The sequence below is a fragment of the Stegodyphus dumicola genome, chromosome X1 (assembly GCF_044657685.1).
Source record: "Stegodyphus dumicola isolate Sdum_Otavi_A_Nest chromosome X1, ASM4465768v1".
NCBI classification, from domain to species: Eukaryota; Metazoa; Arthropoda; class Arachnida; order Araneae; family Eresidae; genus Stegodyphus; species Stegodyphus dumicola.
This window is the reverse complement of record NC_140780.1, coordinates 184,689,287-184,708,289: the sequence shown is the minus strand read 5'-3', so window position 1 is coordinate 184,708,289 and position 19,003 is coordinate 184,689,287. Positions and strand designations below refer to the sequence as shown.

The following is a 19,003-nucleotide window of genomic DNA, read 5'->3' as shown; positions in this document are numbered from 1 at the left end:
GTAATCAATATTAATTATTAATATCAATTAAATAGTTATTAATTAATTTAATACTCATGAACTATATAATTTTAAAATTATTAATGATTTTAATAGTCATTTTATTTATTTATTTAACTCTTGTTCTTCTTTCCTGACGGTCTTCTACTAGGGTTCCGGAACTTCTACTTTTAAAAAATTAAGCCCTGTTCATTTACATTACTAACATTTGTAGTTACATTTTCACAATCATTTATAATTTCAATATCTTTACTTAAGTCAATAATTAGAGGTTTACCTTGCTTCATGAAACTAGGATGATAAATCCCTCCTTGTCAATTTTCTGTCCTCTGCGCTTTCGCGCGAAATTTGGCTTATCAACTTACTCTATTTAAATCTCTGAAGTCTGGCTGTTTCTTCCTCTTTCAATTCAAGCTGTTTAGCTAATTGTTCTTTCTCGATAAAATTTAGAACGTGATCCTTAATCAATCCTGAATCGTTTAGATATGACGAAGTAAAGTTTGTGAGAACTGGCAGCACAAAGCATTGTTGACGGTGAAACTGTCGAGTAGGTTTCGTGTGTAATGCGAAAATTGTTTAGTAAATACTCATGTGGCGTATTTTGTCCGATTTGTGTTAACGTTTAAATTTTACAATGGCATTACGCAAAGTTAAAGGAAATTTAGAAAGAATATTTGATAAAAACTTAACAGATCTAGTTCGGGGAATAAGAAATAATAAAGATAATGAGGTATGCGTCTGAAACTTAGTAATTGTAATTTATTCTTTTTCACTTTCGCAGTTCTGTCTCGAAAGCGTGTATGTGGGCGTTTAGGCATTTGCTCTAGCTTCATACTGAATTTTTCATAAATTACCCAAAAGCAAAGTTGTCGTGTAATACCGATAAACATTTTTTTCCTGTAAAGAAAGTGAATACGTGTGTAATTTACGTACGCATGGCCCAAAAAAGTAAAGAATTCGAATTCTTCATATGTGTAATTTATGATAGGAGAAAGTACATATATTTTGTAGGGGCATTTTATCTTCTTCCACCGCGTAGCAAAACTAAGCTGGGTGAAATCCTATTCTTCTGAAATCGTTAATTAAATAATATTTACATGATATGAATTTGCATAGAGTTAGTCTTCAATTTCTACTAAAGTATAAACTCATCAGTTTCCTCCCTTTATATGTCTTGAGTACATAATAATACAGCATGTAGTTAATCATTGGTTCATTTCCTGGCAAGAGATTGGGCTTGCTGCATGAGATTTTGTGGTTCTCCCCATGTGCAATGAGAATGCTAAATAAGTTCTGTTTAACAGAGCTCCCTTGAAAGTGTTTTTCCTAAGGGAGACAGCATTATAGTCTTTTGCCGTAATAAGTTAAGTAATTTGATTTTTCTGACTGAGGTTACTGAATGGCATACCAATAAAATAACTTCATTTTAATCCCAGAGATGAGTACAGTACTGAAGTAAAAGAATATAGGGCTAATCTTTGGAATATGGTAACAGGTAGTTTGGCGACATTTTGGTAAGGTGATAAAGGTTACTAGCTAGGACTTTAGTAGTGTACATGGGTAAAGTCAAGAGTGTGCGCAATTCCATTTTTGTGCAATTCTGGGATGTTTTTTTAAGTGAAAATAGGTCGACGTGTACATGGATACCGTGTATGTGCAGTTCTCAAAAATTTGCGGCAAGCAATTTGCAATTCTGCACTTTCTCCCAATTTCGCACCGAAACTTCTTCATGATTAAGCACTTTTGTTCCATAAAAGTTCTAGCATAAGCATAATTCGGCTAGCAGATTGTTGGAAAAAAATGTTGAGTTAAAAAAAAAGCGTTTTTACTTTGTGAAAACAAAATGGCGTCCAAACAAAAATTAGTAGCAGGGTTGGTCGCCAAAAAATCGCCAAGTTACCATAATCCAAAGATTAACCGAATATAGGCATGAAGGTTTAATTTTAATTTTTTTTTTTTTTTAAATTTGGATATGTAAGAGTTTCATGGATGAAAAAAATATTAAAGCACGGATTAATTACATCATTGTTTTTATGTATGTACTATCTAAGTAGTTAACTTACAGGTTTATTTAGTCTGTTTGGCAAGAAAGTAAAAAGGGGAAAGAGAATTTGGTACTTGCATATTAATGCAGCCACCTTGGTTCAATTCGCCAATTTTTTTTTAACTGATGGAAAGGTGAAAGTCGCGATAAAATCCTAGCATACGGTACGGCCTTGGTGCGATTTTGAAAATTGTTACCAGCACCAAAATGACTCATTTACAGCTCATTATAAACGCCGCATTTACTGCTTATCATAATGTCGCTAAAAGTTGACAAATCCTGTGTGTAACATGTACTAGAATTAAGCTAAAAGTTACTTATCAGGTGTGAGTTGGTGGTTCTTGTCTCTTTTTTTAAAGATTCTCAAACTATTATTATATATAGTGTGTCGCTAAACATTATCAACATATGGGAAAAAAAAAAAAAAATAGAAATTTTAATTATTAAATATTAAAAAAAATAAAACACATTAATATTCAAATCTTTCTATAATTTTTTTTCGATGCTACTTTGGTAGACTGTTGCATGGATTTTGGCGATTTTTTTTTTGGCAAGCGATACGACTTATGGTAAACGCATCGCTAGACAAGTTGTTTATGGTAACCGATACTTTGTTGCCATTTTATTTAAAAAATAATGTGTTTTATTATGCATAAATTCCATGTTTTAAATATTATTTATGACTTCAAAATAATAAAAATGAATTTAATTTTGCATTTTTATTTGAAATAAAAATTTTATTGTTTATGATATTTTATGGAATTTTATGTTGTTAATGATGTAATGAATGACGTCACAAAATATTTTAAAAGTAATTGGTTTTAATATCTATAAATTTAATCTAATGCTTTAAACATTATTTATGGCTGTTAAATATTAAAATACAATTTAATTTTGCATTTTTTTAAATATGATTTTATTATGAATGATTATTTAAATAATTTTAATTCTATGCGTGATGTAATCAGCTCCCTGATTGGTTACTGAATATTTGTGCATTACTGCGCCATTTAAAAATTTTATTAGTCATCTTTTCGAATTCCTCACATTTCAAATCGAATGGATGTGTCCGTTTCGAACATGAATGTTGTTATTGGTAATTACTAAGAATTATTGGTATCGGAATAAAAAAATTGCCGTTTGAGACCTTATTTTGGCCAACCTTGCTTTCCTAATCAAAGATTTATTTATAAATTGTTAATAGCGTCAGAGGAAATTTATTTTAAATTATTGGAGAAAACCTGGCTAATTGCTTCTTCAATAAAGTGTGAGATATGTGGATCACACAGATGAAGATCATTAGCGGACCCTTTTTTTTGTGGTACTTATTAATATATGACAGGTTAAAAATGTAAGTACATAATTTTCTTTTACTTCATAATTGTATACTTCAATTTTTATTAAAAAATTAATGTTTTCAAAAATTCCTGAGATATTTGTTGCCGCATATGTTTTAATGTTAAATAATTAAAACCTATAAAACTTATTTTAAAGTAATATTTTAATTCTTTTAAACGTTGATATGATGTTTTTAATTCGATATTCAATTTAAGTAATATTTTAATCCACTTAAATGTTATGCAATGTTTTTATAGCAGTGTTTTTATTCTATTATATGAAAGTAATAATTTAACCTTACTTTAGCATTTTATAGTCTTGGTAAATGTACTTATTTACATTTGCCAGCCATCTTAAAAAACAACGTTTTCAACAAAAAATTAATCCATTATTTTTAACGATATTTATTTTTTAAAAGTTTTGAATACTTTACTTTATGTGTAAAATATGTAAAAACAGCATTTTTCAAGATGGCTGATGACTGTAAAAACTGCACCAACAATTGCGCCAATCTAAATCACCAAAAATCTGTACAACCGTCTATCAAAGTAGTACAGTCAAAAGTTGTTAATCCGGACTCGTTGGGACTTCGGCGATTCCGGATTATAGGTCATCAGTTTAAATCTGATAAGATGGCATGCAGAAATTCTAAAATTAAAAATATGAAACCGTAATTTATGAAATAAAGAACAATTATGATCTTAAGGTATCAAAATTTACAAAAAGAAAAAGATTAATATTTATTTGTTTACTTTATTAAACATTTCTTTCAATGTAAGTTGTTTAAGTTGCTTCGTTTTTTATGTGATAATATATTCTCTTTAATTCTTTAAACTGACATAATTTCTTGTTCAGTTACAAAGTTCCGCTGTTCAAGTCCTATAATTGCTTAGAATACCGACTAATTTGTCAATTGAAATTTTTTCGTTTTCAATAACCTCTGTCACTTTCTTTGCTATCGGAAGCAAATTATAATGACGAGGAATTTGATTTAAATCATATCAAAGATGGGGTACATCGAGATAAAATACTACATTTAATAAGGAATTATAAGCCAAATAAAATAAAAACATCTGCCCTGAAGATAAGGATAGTGCTGACAGATCAACTTCCAATTCATTGAGCGGCGCTGCAGCGTTAAAGATAAACAAAGTTTAGATAAACAAACGTTAACGTTTAGATAAACAAAGGATATGCCTTTATCCTTTTTTGTGGCAATTCCACTTTTTGTTTAATGAACTTCAAAACATACTTTCGCTTTGTAGATCATTTACATATTAATAAATATATATCAGAAATTCTATTTGACATAATCGAAAGTTCAAGCTTTCTTTTATAAAATTGCTCTAACAGTCTGCAAAAAGTAATAAGCCGCATCCAATTCAAAGATTAAGGAACGACGCAATCTGCAGCATTAACTGAAATAGATAATTAAATAATTTTAGCTTAGCGGTTGATCTTTACATTATGGTAACTTGGCGTTTTTTTGGCGAAAATTTGGCGACCAACTCTCCTACAGCAACCCTCTATTTTTTTTTTTCCCGCCGCCATTTTGTCTTCACGAAGTAAAGACATGTTTCTTTTCTTTTTATCTACTGAACACTTCTTCCAACAATCTACTAGCCGAATTACACTTATGCTAGAAATTTTATCTAACAAAACTACTTAATCATGACAAATATTCACTGCAAAATTGGGAAAAAGTGCACAATACCATACTCCTTACGTGTTTTTCAAAATAACACATACACATAAACCATGTACACGCCGACTTATTTTTACTTAAAAAAACATCCCAGAATTGCACAAAAATGGCATTGCGCGCACTCTTCACTATATCCATGTACACTGCTTTTTTCTCATAAATTAGAAAAATTTCACGAAAATACATGACAATTTTCTCAATCTTTAAACCCGGTAAAAAGAACATATATGAAATTACCTGATCGCGAAAAAGTATTTACCCTTTCCAAATATGAACATTTCCACATATAAAATAAATAAAATATCCAAAAACTTTTACCTCTAAATCATCCATTACATTATACACGTCACCAACGAATTCATACCGCAAGCATTACAAATACTTAATATCAAATATTTAAATTATTTCCATGCACGTTTACTTCAACTTAAACGTATACCAAATTCCTACAAACATAAAATTCACAAAATAACTATCATTTAATTAAAATATCACTAAACCATGTACACGTCGACTTATTTTTACTTAAAAAAAAATCCCAGAATTGCATAAAAATGGCATTGCATCTTTAAACCCGGTAAAAAGAACATATGTGAAATTACCTGATCGCGAAAAAGTATTTACCCTTTCCAAATATGAACATTTCCACATATAAAATAAATAAAATATCCAAAAACTTTTACCTCCAAATCATCTATTACATTATACACGTCACCAACGAATTCATACCGCAAGCATTACAAGTACTTAATATCAAATATTTAAATTATTTCCATGCACATTTACTTCAACTTAAACTTATACCAAATTCCTACAAACATAAAATTCACAAAATAACTATCATTTAATTAAAATATCACTAAACCATGTACACGTCGACTTATTTTTACTTAAAAAAACATCCCAGAATTGCACAAAAATGGCATTGCGCACACTCTTCACTACATCCATGTACACTGCTTTTGTCTCATAAATTAGAAAAATTTCACGAAAATACATGACAATTTTCTCAATCTTTAAACCCGGTAAAAAGAACATATATGAAATTACCTGATAACGTATACCAAATTCCTACAAACATAAAATTCACAAAATAACTATCATTTAATGAAAATATAATTAAATTCAAAAAGACTACTTAAAATATAAATGAGCACATACATTAAATTAATAAAAATTACCTTACAATGCTAATTACTTTAAACTAAATCATTGCTAATAACAGTTTTCCCAATAATACCAAATTCCTTTACTTCCACCTTACATTTAGAACACAATGCATAAAAATAATATTCTCAAGTAATTAAAAATACTAACTTACCTAATCTTCTTCAGAATCTTGATTACGTGTCCAATAAACTTTTCTTTAGTTACGGCCATGGGATCCAAAAATTCACGAACACTGTTTCATACAACACAGAATAAACCAAATACAAAATTTCCAGATTTTTTCCCGATTTCCCCCCTTTTCCGATTCAAGAACCGTAATTCGTCCATTAATATCACATGACATATCTCATGATCTCTCATTTCCCTCACACAAAATAATGCGTAATCGGAACTGAGTACTGCTCACATTATTACCAAAGTCCCAGGTAGTAACCTTTATCGCCTCCAAAATGTCGCCAAACTACCAGTTACCATATTGTAAAGATCAACCAGCTTAGCTTTTACCGTCCGTTATACATTAAACGCGCACTCGTAAACATATTTTGCGCATGCGCACAAGCATATTCGCAGCCGTAAAGGCCTTACGCGCATGCGTCAAGAAAGTTTGAAGCTTTGAGGTCCGGATTATAGATCATTCCGAATTATGGGTGTCCGAATTAACGACTTTTGACTGTACCTTTTTTTCTCCCAAAGTATGCAGCAATCTGTTTTCGCTTAAAAAAATCAGAGAATTTCGGAGACTCGGCTTTGTGCAAATCTAGACAACAGTGATTATCTACAAAAAGCATTTTCTCTTTAATCCCTTTAGAAAATTTTCAGCAAAATACTGCATTTCTGCAGAAATTCTCTGCAGTTTCTTCCATTGCTATCAAATTTCACAAGCTCATATTCTAAAACTAAATTTAAGGTAAAAAATATCACGATTTGTTTTTAAAAAATGCCTTGGAACTTTGAATACAACAAAAAAGAACACTTGCAAAAATGGCAGTGTTGCTTGACTGAAGGATTTTTATTAGCATGGTTGCCAAAAGAATGGTTATGCACGTGGTTGCTAAAAAAATGGGTTATGCACGTGTTTGTCAAAAGAGTGGTTATGCATGTGGTTGCCAGAGTTTGGCAGATTCTGAAAAAATTAGTGACTTCTATTAAAATGGTTGCATTAATATGTAAGTACTGAGCATTTTTTTCATACATGCAGAAGTTGTATCATGCAAGAGATTAGGATTTCGTTTCTCTATGTATTTTACTTACAGTAGTCAAATGTTGGTTTACTGTTTGTAACCTTACATTAATCAAATATTGATCGTAATGGTGAGCTTACTGATTTATAACAAGTGTATTCACATAAAACTTAAGAGATTCAAACTCATATTCACCTTTTGTTTGGAAGAAATATATTAAAAATTTGGTTAATGTTTGGATTATGGTAACTTGGCGAAAATTTGGCGACCAACCCTGCTACAGCAACCTGCTAGTTTTGTTTTGAACGTGATTTTGTTTTCATGAAGTAAAGGCATGTTTTTTTTTTTTACTCAAAAATTTTTCCAACAATCTGCTAGCCGAATTACGCTTATACTAAAACTTTTATGGAACAAAAATGCTTGGTTAATCTTTGGATTATGGTAACTTGGTGATTTTTTGGCGAAAAATCGGCGACCAACCCTGCTACAGCAACCTACTAGATTTTGTTTGGACGCCATTTTGTTTTCACGAAGTAAAGGCATTTTTTTTTTTTTTACTCAACATTTTTTTCCAACAATCTGCTAGCCGAATTATGCTAGAAATTTTATGGAACAAAAGTGCTTAATCATGACGAAATTTAGGTGCGAAATTGGGAGAAAGTGCAGAATCGCCCACTGCTTGCCGCGTATTTAAGAATTACACATACACGGTATCATCCATGTACACGTCAACCTATTTTCACTTAAAAAAACATCCCAGAATTGCACAAAAATGACATTGTGCACACTGTTGACTTTATCCATGTACACTGCTAAAGTCCTAGCTAGTAACCTTCATCGCCTTACCAAAATGTCGCCAAACTACCTGTTACCATATTCCAAAAATTAGCCAAATGCTTAATCTTGACGAAGATTAGGTGCGAAATTGGGTGAAAGTGCAGAATCGCAAACTGCTTGCCGCGTTTTTAAGAATTGCACATACACGGTATCCATGTACATGTCGACCTATTTTCACTTAAAAAAAACATCCCAGAATTGCACAAAAATGCCATTGTGCACACTGTTGACTTTATCCATGTACACTGCTAACGTCCTAGCTAGTAACCTTTATCGCCTTACCAAAATGTTGCCAAACTACCTGTTACCATATTCCAAAGATTAGCTGAAAATTTTTAAGTATATATCTTGTTCTGCTGGAAATCAAATTCCAAATGAAACTAGCTGTGTTAATTATTTTAATTATTTGACCACAGATTAATGTTGTATGCAATTCTTATTTGTGACCTAGTATGCATGTATTTTTGATAATTAAGGAAAATTTAGCTTTTATTTAGTGTTAATTGTTACTTTTGAATACCCTGATTGTATTTTGTAAGTGTTATTAAATATATTTAATGAAGGAATAATTTTTAAATTGTTTTTTTTTTTAAATTTATTTTTGCCTGCAGTTATAAGACCAAAATGCTTAATATCAAATTAATGTTATATTAATATACTTGGGTGAGTATGTGAAAATTTTTCAAATTTGGTCTGCGAACTACTGATATTCATTATAACTCGGCAAACATTATCAATATAGCTAAAGAAAACAATTTACTATACAATACAAATATAAATTTGGATTGTTAAATAAAAATTATATGATACTTTGAACTTGATGTATACTATACTAAATGCTACATTACTGTTTTTCTCCCCACGTTCCCAGTGATCGCTTAAAGAAAGATCAGAGAATTGCACAAATGTAGCATTGCGCAGAGCTTCGGCAGTGTATGCATTAAACATTATACGGTCAAAAGTCGTCAATCCGGACTCGTCGGGACTTCGGCAATTTCGGATTATCGATTTTTCCGGATTATAATAATAAGGAGCAAATATGATCTAAAGGGTATAAAAATTTACAAAAAAAAAGCTTAATATTTATTTGTTTACTTTATTAAACATTTTGTTCAATGTAAGTTGTTTAAGTTTCTTCGTTTTTTGTACTAAACGCGCATGCTAAACATTAAATGCGCATGCGTATCATTAAACGTGCATGCGTAAATGCATTATGCGCATGTGTAAAGCATACAAAAAAAAGTTTGTGGCTTTGAGGTCCGGATTATAGCTGTGCAAAGTCTGTAATCCGGACTCATTGGGACTTCTGTGATTCCGGATTAGGGGTTTTTCCGGATTCTAGATCATCAATTTAAATCTGGTAAGGTGGCATGCAGAAATTATACAATTAAAAATATGTAACCGTAATTTATGAAATAAAGAGCAATTATGATCTAAAGGGTATCAAATTTTACGAAAAAAAGCTTAATATTTATTTGTTTACTTTATTAACCATTACTTTCAACGTGTGCATGCTTGATGTATACTATACATAATGTATGTGCATTCTTTACGCACATGTCTAAAGTTTGTGGCTTCGAGGTCCAGCATTCCGGATAATGGACGTTCGGATTACGGACTTTGTACTGTAGTAAAAATGAATAGTAAAATGAAATAGTGAAAATAGATGAAAGCTTTTTTACAAAGAAGAGAGAGGGGAAAAAAAACATGGAATACTTCCACAGCAGTGGTAATTTGGTAGATTGCATAGAGACTGATAAATGGGAAGTCTCAGATAAGCAGCACTTGGTGCAATTTTTCCACCATTTTGCATCATGAAAGATTGTTAAGTCCGGAATTTTTGGTAAAAATATATTTACGGGTGCCCCTTTGGTGGTACATAGACACCGAGTTTGTGCATTTCTATGACTGTTATTTTTGCAACAAAAATCGCCGTTACACAAATCCAAAATAACAAATCAAAGACTTACACAAACTCTGTATCTATATACACATTGACCTTACACAAACTAGGAATTGCACACTCCCTTGACACATCGATTTATATTCACTTCACACAACCAACAAAAAATATAGAATCTCAATAAACTGCATTTTAAATCAAACAGTGAAATAACAAAAAAGGAAATTCATCTTAGCATTAAAGGCATTCTGGAAAGTGCATCAAAAGGAGCTTTCCAGAAATTCGCTCTTTAGCCCAATATAGGGGAAAAAGTTCTGCTGGGCGAAAATCCTTTATTTATACAAAGGGAATATCTGCTTACCTTATTTCCAAATTTCCGTGTCTTCAGTCAAACAAAATTCCTTATCAGCATCCAAAAACTTCCTAAAATTATTTGAACTCAAATCTGTACACTGGCGTCACCACATAAATTCACAAATATAAGTGTAAAAAATATCCTCTGTAGTGTCGATATCCTCCGACATTCGACTATACGTATTTCCTTCATACAAACAGGATACTTATAATAGCTACTAAGTAAACCTTTTATTTACATACCAGTCAATTAATGCTTTTTTCCCTTTCATTCCAAATTGTACAGAAACTTCAAATTAAGCTTACCACATTCAGCCTTTTTACTGTGTAAACCACAAAATAACAACATACTTCTTATCCAAAATCTGACACACAAACAAGCCTTTTCAAATCTTTTCCCATCATTCAAATTCACTGTAGTCATGCAACCAATTACATCATAATAGGTTTCCATAGCAGTCAACTACTCAGGTTACCATAAATGAAACAACTTAGCGATACTAATTCAGAAGTCAAACAACAAAAATCAGCATTATATTTTCAAAATTTTTACAGGACTAGTTTCGATGGTTTTACCGAACCACCATCCTCAGCTGCAAAACCGCAGAAAGGCGGGTAAAACCATCGAAACTAGTCCTGTGAAAATTTTGAAAATATAACGCTGATTTTTGTTGTTTGACTTCTGAATTAGTATTTATTCAGCGTGTTATTGTCTTAACTTAGCGATAATCAAAAGGGCAGCCTTTAATCAAATTTTTTGACACCAAGAGAAGAAAAGCATCAAAAGGCACTTTCCAGAAATTCGCTCTTTAGCCCAATATAGGGTAAAAAGTTCTGCTGGACGAAAATCCTTTATTTAAAGAAATCAGTGAAATATACTTCATGTAAAAAAAAAAAGAGCAGAATAATGCTTAATATTGTATTAACATTTCAAAATCTGATAAGCATTTTATTGCATTTTTAATAATTATATTTGAATATAAACTTGGTTATGAGGGTTTAAAAAATTACTTTTATAATACAGGGTGTCTATCAGTGATCTAGCGGTAAAACTGTTGCAAACTGCTAATTCATCTTGGAGTTAATGATCTTCCATCTTCTTAAGTAAATAGCCTGCGAGCAATGGCGGCTCGTGGCTAAAATTAGTGGGGGTGCTGTTCCAAAAAAATTTGTCTAAAAGGATTGGATTATTTAAATAATGACAAAGCACACGAGGGCTATCTGCCTAAAGGAAGGGATGCCTTTGAGCAAGACTTTCTAAGGGAAACTAGCTCATATACATGTTACATATGGGGAAAACCATGAAAATGCCCATGCAGCCAGCCTGTTCGCGGGATTCGAACCTCGGACCGAACTAGGAGTGTTCAGCGTCTTTACCGCTCAGCCGCTGGTGGGCACAATTGTCTAAAAGGAAACAAACATGTATAGAAAGAAAATTTATTTTGAAACTACATGAAATCTTACAAGAAAAAAAGTTAAACATTTCCTAATTACTTTAACCAAAATTGTTACAATTCAATCTTTGTCTATTCATTTAAAAATGAAATCCATTTTTCTTGTTTTAATTTGCGCGAAAAGATAATTTTCTCCTTGATCTCTGGATGACAACTGAGGAAATTTTTCTTTGTTGAAAGCAATGCAAGTGCATTTAATCTTTTCGAATTCATAGTGCTTCTTAGAAAATTTTTTATTCTTTTCAATGTTGAAAAGCAGCATTCTGCCTCTGATGTAGTCATGGGACCTCTCAAGACAATTTTTATCTGTTTCGTAGTTTCACTAAGAACATATCTAGATTATTTTCGAAGATAAATTTCAGTAGCTCAATTAATTTGCAGTATTCATGGATATCAGACCCACAACAGAATATTTTTAGTTTGGTTTCAAGCTTTTCTTTGTCAATCATTGGATATGCTTCAGTGGTCAGTACTATTTTTTCTGTAGAATATTCATTCCTAAAACTAGCAAAGCATTTCTTGTTTAAAAACTGCTAAGTGTTTAGTTGTAGAATATCTGTGCATTATTTCAATATATAAAGTCACATATTTCCTTAGCTTCTGCCATCAGTGTCTTTGAAAAATTCTCACAGTATTTTGAGTTTCTTAATTCTAAAATAGCAGTTTTGAAATATGTTACATATTCCTTAACTGTAAACACACTAATTTCTCTGGATTGCATTTAGTTGTATATTATTTCAACATGAGGCATCTGGTAAAAAAGCTCTAAGCAAAACTTGAAATTATCATCATTTAGATATTTTAAAATTCCTATTGCTTTTGCAATAGTTTGATCTGCATTTGACATTGACTGAATTTCAGTAAGGCAATTTTTTAAAGGTTGAAAATTTTCATCATCTTTGTTTATGGTTCGTATGGTGAAGTTCCACCTTGTGGAGGAATACCACACGTGCGGAGTAAAAAGAAATCACGTTTTCAACAACATGCCAGAATTTCGGCTCTGCAAAAGAGCGACAGTGCTCTTCTCTCTACCCGGCTCGCGTGCTGCTTTCTGTGTGCGCATGCGTAGAACAGCCAAACACCACGTCGCTGGAACTGTGAAGCGCGCAGTTCCAAACAAAGAATTCCATACCTTTTTCACAAAGTAGGGATTATCTACTGACATTAAGCTTAAGGATTATGTATTGTGAAAGTATAAAGAAAGAATTAAAGACTAAAGGGCACACTATATTAAATATTAAAAATAATAATAAGTGGAAATAGGGGGTGCTGCAGTTCCACAGTGCTTATTACGAGCCACCACTGCCTGCGAGTGCTTTTCATATCCTAAATAATCATAATTCTGTTTATATGTGGATATGATTAGAAAAAGTGGTTGAAGTTTACTGTACGGTTTCGCTTGGTTTCTGTCTGAAAAAATCTCCAAGGGGTATTAAATTTTCGTGAAATCTGGAAGCCCTCTGTATGAAGCAGATTTTTTGGTAACCCTAATGTTGATAATGTTGGCGAAACTAGCCTTGGGGAAAATTGCGAATATTTCCAAATGTGTTGTGATAAGTTGAAGTTTTGGCTATTTTTTGTAATAGTAACCCTTATGATTGGACCGGAGATTTTGAATTGCTGTGTTTGGTTACACATGTGTAATGTTTTACGAAAGTTGTGCCTGAAAGTTTGCATAGTGTTATAAATGAATATTTTGTTCCGGATATGATTATAATTTCTTACCGCTGGAAAGAGTGCATAAAATAGAAGGAACAGATTTAAGGGCTCTCTTCTTCGTAAATAGAACCAATTATATCATGTATATATCCACTATTAGGTAAACGTATATTTACGGTTACCCCTTGGCGAAAATTGGCGATTTTTGGCAGTACATGGATACAGAGTTTGTGCAATTCTTTGACTTGTTATTTTGGCTTTGTGTAGTGACGATTTTAGAGCCAAAAATCGGCGCTACACAAAGACAAAATAACAAGTGAAAGAATTGCCCAAATTCGGTACCCATGTACACATTGACCTATTTTCACTTTAAAAAAATCACAGAATTGCACAAAACTAGGCATCGCGTACTCCCTTGACTTTATTAATGTACACATCGATATATTTTTACTTTAAAAGTCAAAGGAGCACCCAATTCTACAGTAGAGGCAAACAAAAATTACATAATCTCAATAAACTGCATTTTAAACCAAACAATAAAATAACATAAAAAAGGAAAAACCTCCTATGCATCTAAGCACTACACAAAGCAAATATCCATATGTTGTTTATATAATATAATATGTTTACCTTATTTAGAAATTTTTTCATCTTCAATCTGTGGCACACAGTTCCTTAACACGTTGAGCACGGCGCAAAATTTTCTGTCCTTTCCGTTCAGCCGGCAGCGAGCTAAGCCGTATTTTTGTTTAGAATGTTTCAATACACTTCATTAAAACTAAATTTGATCACATTTCATTGAGACAATATATAATTTTAAACTTTAATACTGTCGGTCCCACGGACCGAAGCCAGCCAAATGAAAATTCCAGTGCCGGTCTCCAGGGATCGACACCGGCCACACAGAACGTTCACTGCCAGTCCCCAGGGACTGACGCCGGCCACACGGAAAGTTCACTGCTGGTCCCCAGGGACTGGCGCCACGCTCAACATGTTAATAGCATCCCAAAACTTCCTAAAATTATCTGAACTCGAATCCGTAAAAAGGCGTTGCCACATAAATTCACAAAAATAAGAGTAAAAAATATCCTCCTTAGTTCTGGACTGGCCGGAAAATGGCTACCAAGTAAACCTTCATTTACACACCAGTCAATTAATGCTCACTTCCCCTTTCGTTCTAAATCGTACAGAAACTTCAAATTAATCTTACTGCATTCAGCCATTCTACCGTCTAAGCAATAAAACAAGCAGTGTACTTCCTAACACACACCGCAAGCCCTTACAAAACATCCCATAATTCAAAATTTACTGCAATCGTGCAACCGATTATATCATAATAGGGTTTCCATAACATTCAACTACTCAGGTTACCATAAATAAAACAACAACTTTGCAATGAATGAAACAATAACTTGGCGATAAATGAAACAACAACTTTGCGATAATACAAGGGGTACCCTTCAGTATATTCTAATCCCGCTATTAACATTGGATGAGCCGAAACGACCAGATATTTAATTGAACTGCTTACGTGGACGAGATGATGGTGGGAGGTGTTAACATATGCACATGAAGAAAAGGTATGTTAAAGAATTGATGTTTTATTAATTTATTGGTGTCTGTGTGTTAATTTTTGTTGAAAGATTTGTTTAATGTTTTTATATTACGAAATATGTATTGTTGGGTATTTGTTACTCTGTGTTTGAGTATTTTTGGTTATTTGTTTGTGTCTGTGTGTTAAGACAGCAGCGAATTTTTTTCTGGTTAACATGATAGTTTTAGCTTTCTGATTTTGTTTAAGTGAAAACAGATCGATGCGTATATGGAGAAAGTAAAATTAGTGCACAATGCCTAGTTTATGCAGTTCTCTGATTTTTTTTTAAGTTAAAATAAGTCAATGTGTGCATTGATAAGAATTAGTGAGCAATGCTTAGTTTTGGCAGTTCTCTGATTTTAAGTTGAAATAGGCCGATGTGTACATGGACACCGAGTTTGTGTAAGTGTTTGATTTTTTGTTGGGGGTGGAAGGATCAGCACCATATTGAATTTGGTGCTGATCCTTCATGGTGGTGATGTTGGTGTAAAAAAAAAGAAAAAAAATCAATGATTCGCCAAGCAGAATCGCCACTAGATATCTTACTGCCTAATGCAGTCTCTGTGGATCCTAAATTCTTCTATCAAGCATCTCTGTAAGTTCTAAATTTTTGCCTCCCTAAATTTTGGGTTTTGGGGCTTTTCCCTAAATTCTAAAAATTTTTTCATCCCTTAATTTTGTTGCTCAGTACTTATCTAAATTCCAAAAATTTGGTCTTTCCTAAATTCTGCAATCCGGTGTGACCATACGAGCTCTGGTGGCGGTTCTGGGCTTATGTGAAAAACAAATCAGTTATTTATAATTAAAAAAATCACTAAATGTAATCTTTTGGCCTGTGAGTATCATTAACAAAATCTATTTTTAGCATATGGAAAGAAATTTTTGTTAAATTTTTTCTCGTCAACATTTCTTTAACTTAAATTTGTAATTATTGCCAAGCGTAATGTTAACATAAAAGGTACTATTTGTAACCTATGCTCTTTGTTATTAAATTATGAATATAAAAGAAATGTTTGAACATCATTGCACAAATCATTATTCAAGTTGTCATTTGTTGATAAACATGCAGTGATAAAAGCAAAATATAATAAATAATGATTTGCCAGGTTAACGTCAGGGGTATAAAATATTAGTAGATGCAAAATCAACGATGTTTCTGTGAAGAATGTTTTGGTTTGAGATGGCAAGCTGAAACTTAGCTATGGAGCCACATTATTGATCACGCTTATTTATGGTAAATTATTGTTTCTTCAATAACAAAGTATTTATTTAGTGCCGGATGGAAATTAAGAATCAGGACTCTTCACATGTTTTATTATTGGGGGGGGAGGGGGAATCAAATGCACATGCGTAAAGCATACGAAAAAAACAAGTTGGTGGTTTCGAGGTCCGGATTTTAGATCATTCCAAATACTGGACGTCCGGATCTCGGACTTTGTACTGTAACAGTATTAATTCTAACATTCTTGGAGATGTTGAAATTCCAATTGATGAGCTTAATTTTGTGAAAATCTCTCTCTCTCTCTTTTTTATTTTTTTTATTTTTTATCATAGATTCTGATATCTTTGTGGATTAAAATTTAACACAACCATGTCAGATAACATACAGAGTAACATGAGCACAAAGATGTCGGATACTGCATTCACATCCTGAGATGGCACGCTATGTTATGCCAAAGCATCATATTGAAATTGCAACCGATTTGGTTGTTATGATGTTCAGTACCTTTTCATTCGAACATCCCTTGTATATCAAAATTTGAATTTCTCTTTTTCATGATTTAGATTCAAGTACCTTTAAAATTTTTTTTGGAATTAAATTTCATACTTCTGGGTTACTTCATTTAGATGCATACTACTAAATTAATATTATATTAGGAGGTAATATAATCAATATTTCTTCAGTAAATAAATTATTATTATTATCTTACTTTGTAGCTATTGTGCAAGTATTAGAAATTTTTTTTCGATTTCAATGCATTTAAGTTCATTCATATATATATATATATTGCAAAGAAGGGGACACTTAAAATTCGCTAAAGCTTTAAAGTACATTTGATACATCAATTCCAAAGTATACCAATTTAATACAATAATACTAAACTAAAGCAGTTAAATTATACAGGAAAAGAACCTACTGTAGCTACTACTAAATTAAATAAACAGCAAAAACAAAATTGGAAATTTGAAAAGACTAAAAAATTTTTTGGAAACCTAAAAAACATCATCATATTTTGTTCGCTTAACAATTAAAAACATTTTAAAGGCAGAGAAATTATATACAAAAAATTGCAATCAAAGGTCAGTTAGCTCAATTCGAGATTTCAGACAGACTTATCAAGGGAAAAGTGCCCGAAATCTCCAATTTAGCTAATGACATAGGCACGTTTCGTCAAACGATACAATTGAGACTGAAAGTGGTAATTCATTAATAAAATTATCAAGTTGATTTATCTTATTTTAAATAAGTCTCAATAGCTTCATCCCTTTCCCCGACGTGCTTGTAAATTAAATTTAAATTGAACTAAAAGAACAAAATTAAAATTAAAACAAGAAAAAAAATTTTGCAAAAAAATTAAAATCTTCAACTGATGTAAGAAAAACCTATACAAAGTAGCCTGGGCTGGCAAATGTACAACTAAATTAAACAGCGTAAAGTCATAAAAAACATCATGTAAGTCATAAAAATACATTATTTTAAAGGTAAGCCCTATCAAATTGAAAAATAAAAACTGTGTTAAGATGAAAAATAATGACACAAAAAAGGTCCTGCTAAGACCAAAGGCAAAGAAAAATTGAAGGAAAAAGGACTGACATACCTGCAATATCCTTCTCAGATTAAAGTGAGCTAAAATTGTGAAAATGGTTGCCGGAAAAAGATGTCCAGATAAGCGCTTCCAGAATAGAAAAGCAGCCAAATTTCACCAATTGGGTGAGATGACATAGAAGAGGAAAACAAACGTAAATTTGCAGTAGCCAATGGTACTTATTGGTCTATGGGGGGAAAAAACTCGGGGGCCAAAGGGGGGAGAAGGAAGGATGAAGAAGGAGTTTTTAAGTTTACTACTTTCTACTTATATATACACTGGTTATCATAAATTAAGGAAAAATCACAAAAATAGCGATAACTCCCTCAAAAATAAGCCAAACCGTGTAAAATTTGAATATGTTGCTAAGTAAGAGTAGCTGAGTAAAACTGCGATATGCAAATTAGTGATGCTGCTTTTGGAATGCGTCATCTGCGAGGAGCATAAAAGTCCATGTTTGAGAGCAAGCCCACATATTTCACTGTGACAATGACATCAGAAATCTGAGATAGCCAATTCGTAACAATGACCTCCAGGCATCATTTGTGTGCAGAACTGTGATGGAGAGCCATTGGGAGAGTAGAGGCAGGACAAAGTCAAACAGAAGTGGCCAGATGGCTAAATGTGAGCCCTTCTGTGGTTCATAGACTTTGAAGGCAATTTCAAACCACAGATTTGTCATCTAGCCAAGGACAGCCAACTGCTACAATGAGCGCCGATGACCGATATTTGACATTATGTGCACGCCGGAATAGAACCGCTACTCCGACTCTTCTTTGATCCTTCCTTGCTGCAGCCACCGGAAGGTTCGGGTCAACGTCAGCTTTGTGTAGAAGGCTTCACGAAAGTGGTCTGTATGCGAGGTGACCAGCCATTTGTGTGCCACTCATGTCACGCCATAGGAGGGACCGTTTTCATTGGGCACAACAACATGTCCACTGGACGCCCGATCAATGG

The 19,003-nt window shown here is 32.5% G+C and overlaps 1 protein-coding gene across 3 annotated transcripts in view; it reads left to right on the top strand.

Moving 5' to 3' along the window:
- Positions 1–520: 520 nt before the first annotated feature.
- LOC118186050 (AP-3 complex subunit delta-1-like) overlaps positions 521–19,003 on the top strand; it is a 401,929-nt gene continuing 383,446 nt past the window's right edge. For 2 of the 3 annotated variants that reach the window (XM_085808093.1, XM_085808094.1), the window contains exon 1: positions 521–730. In XM_085808093.1, coding sequence (XP_085664219.1) covers positions 635–730 — 96 coding nt within the window. In that variant the 5' untranslated portion in view covers positions 521–634. The remainder of the gene's footprint in view (positions 731–19,003) is intronic. The other variant, XM_085808095.1, reaches the window with a different exon arrangement.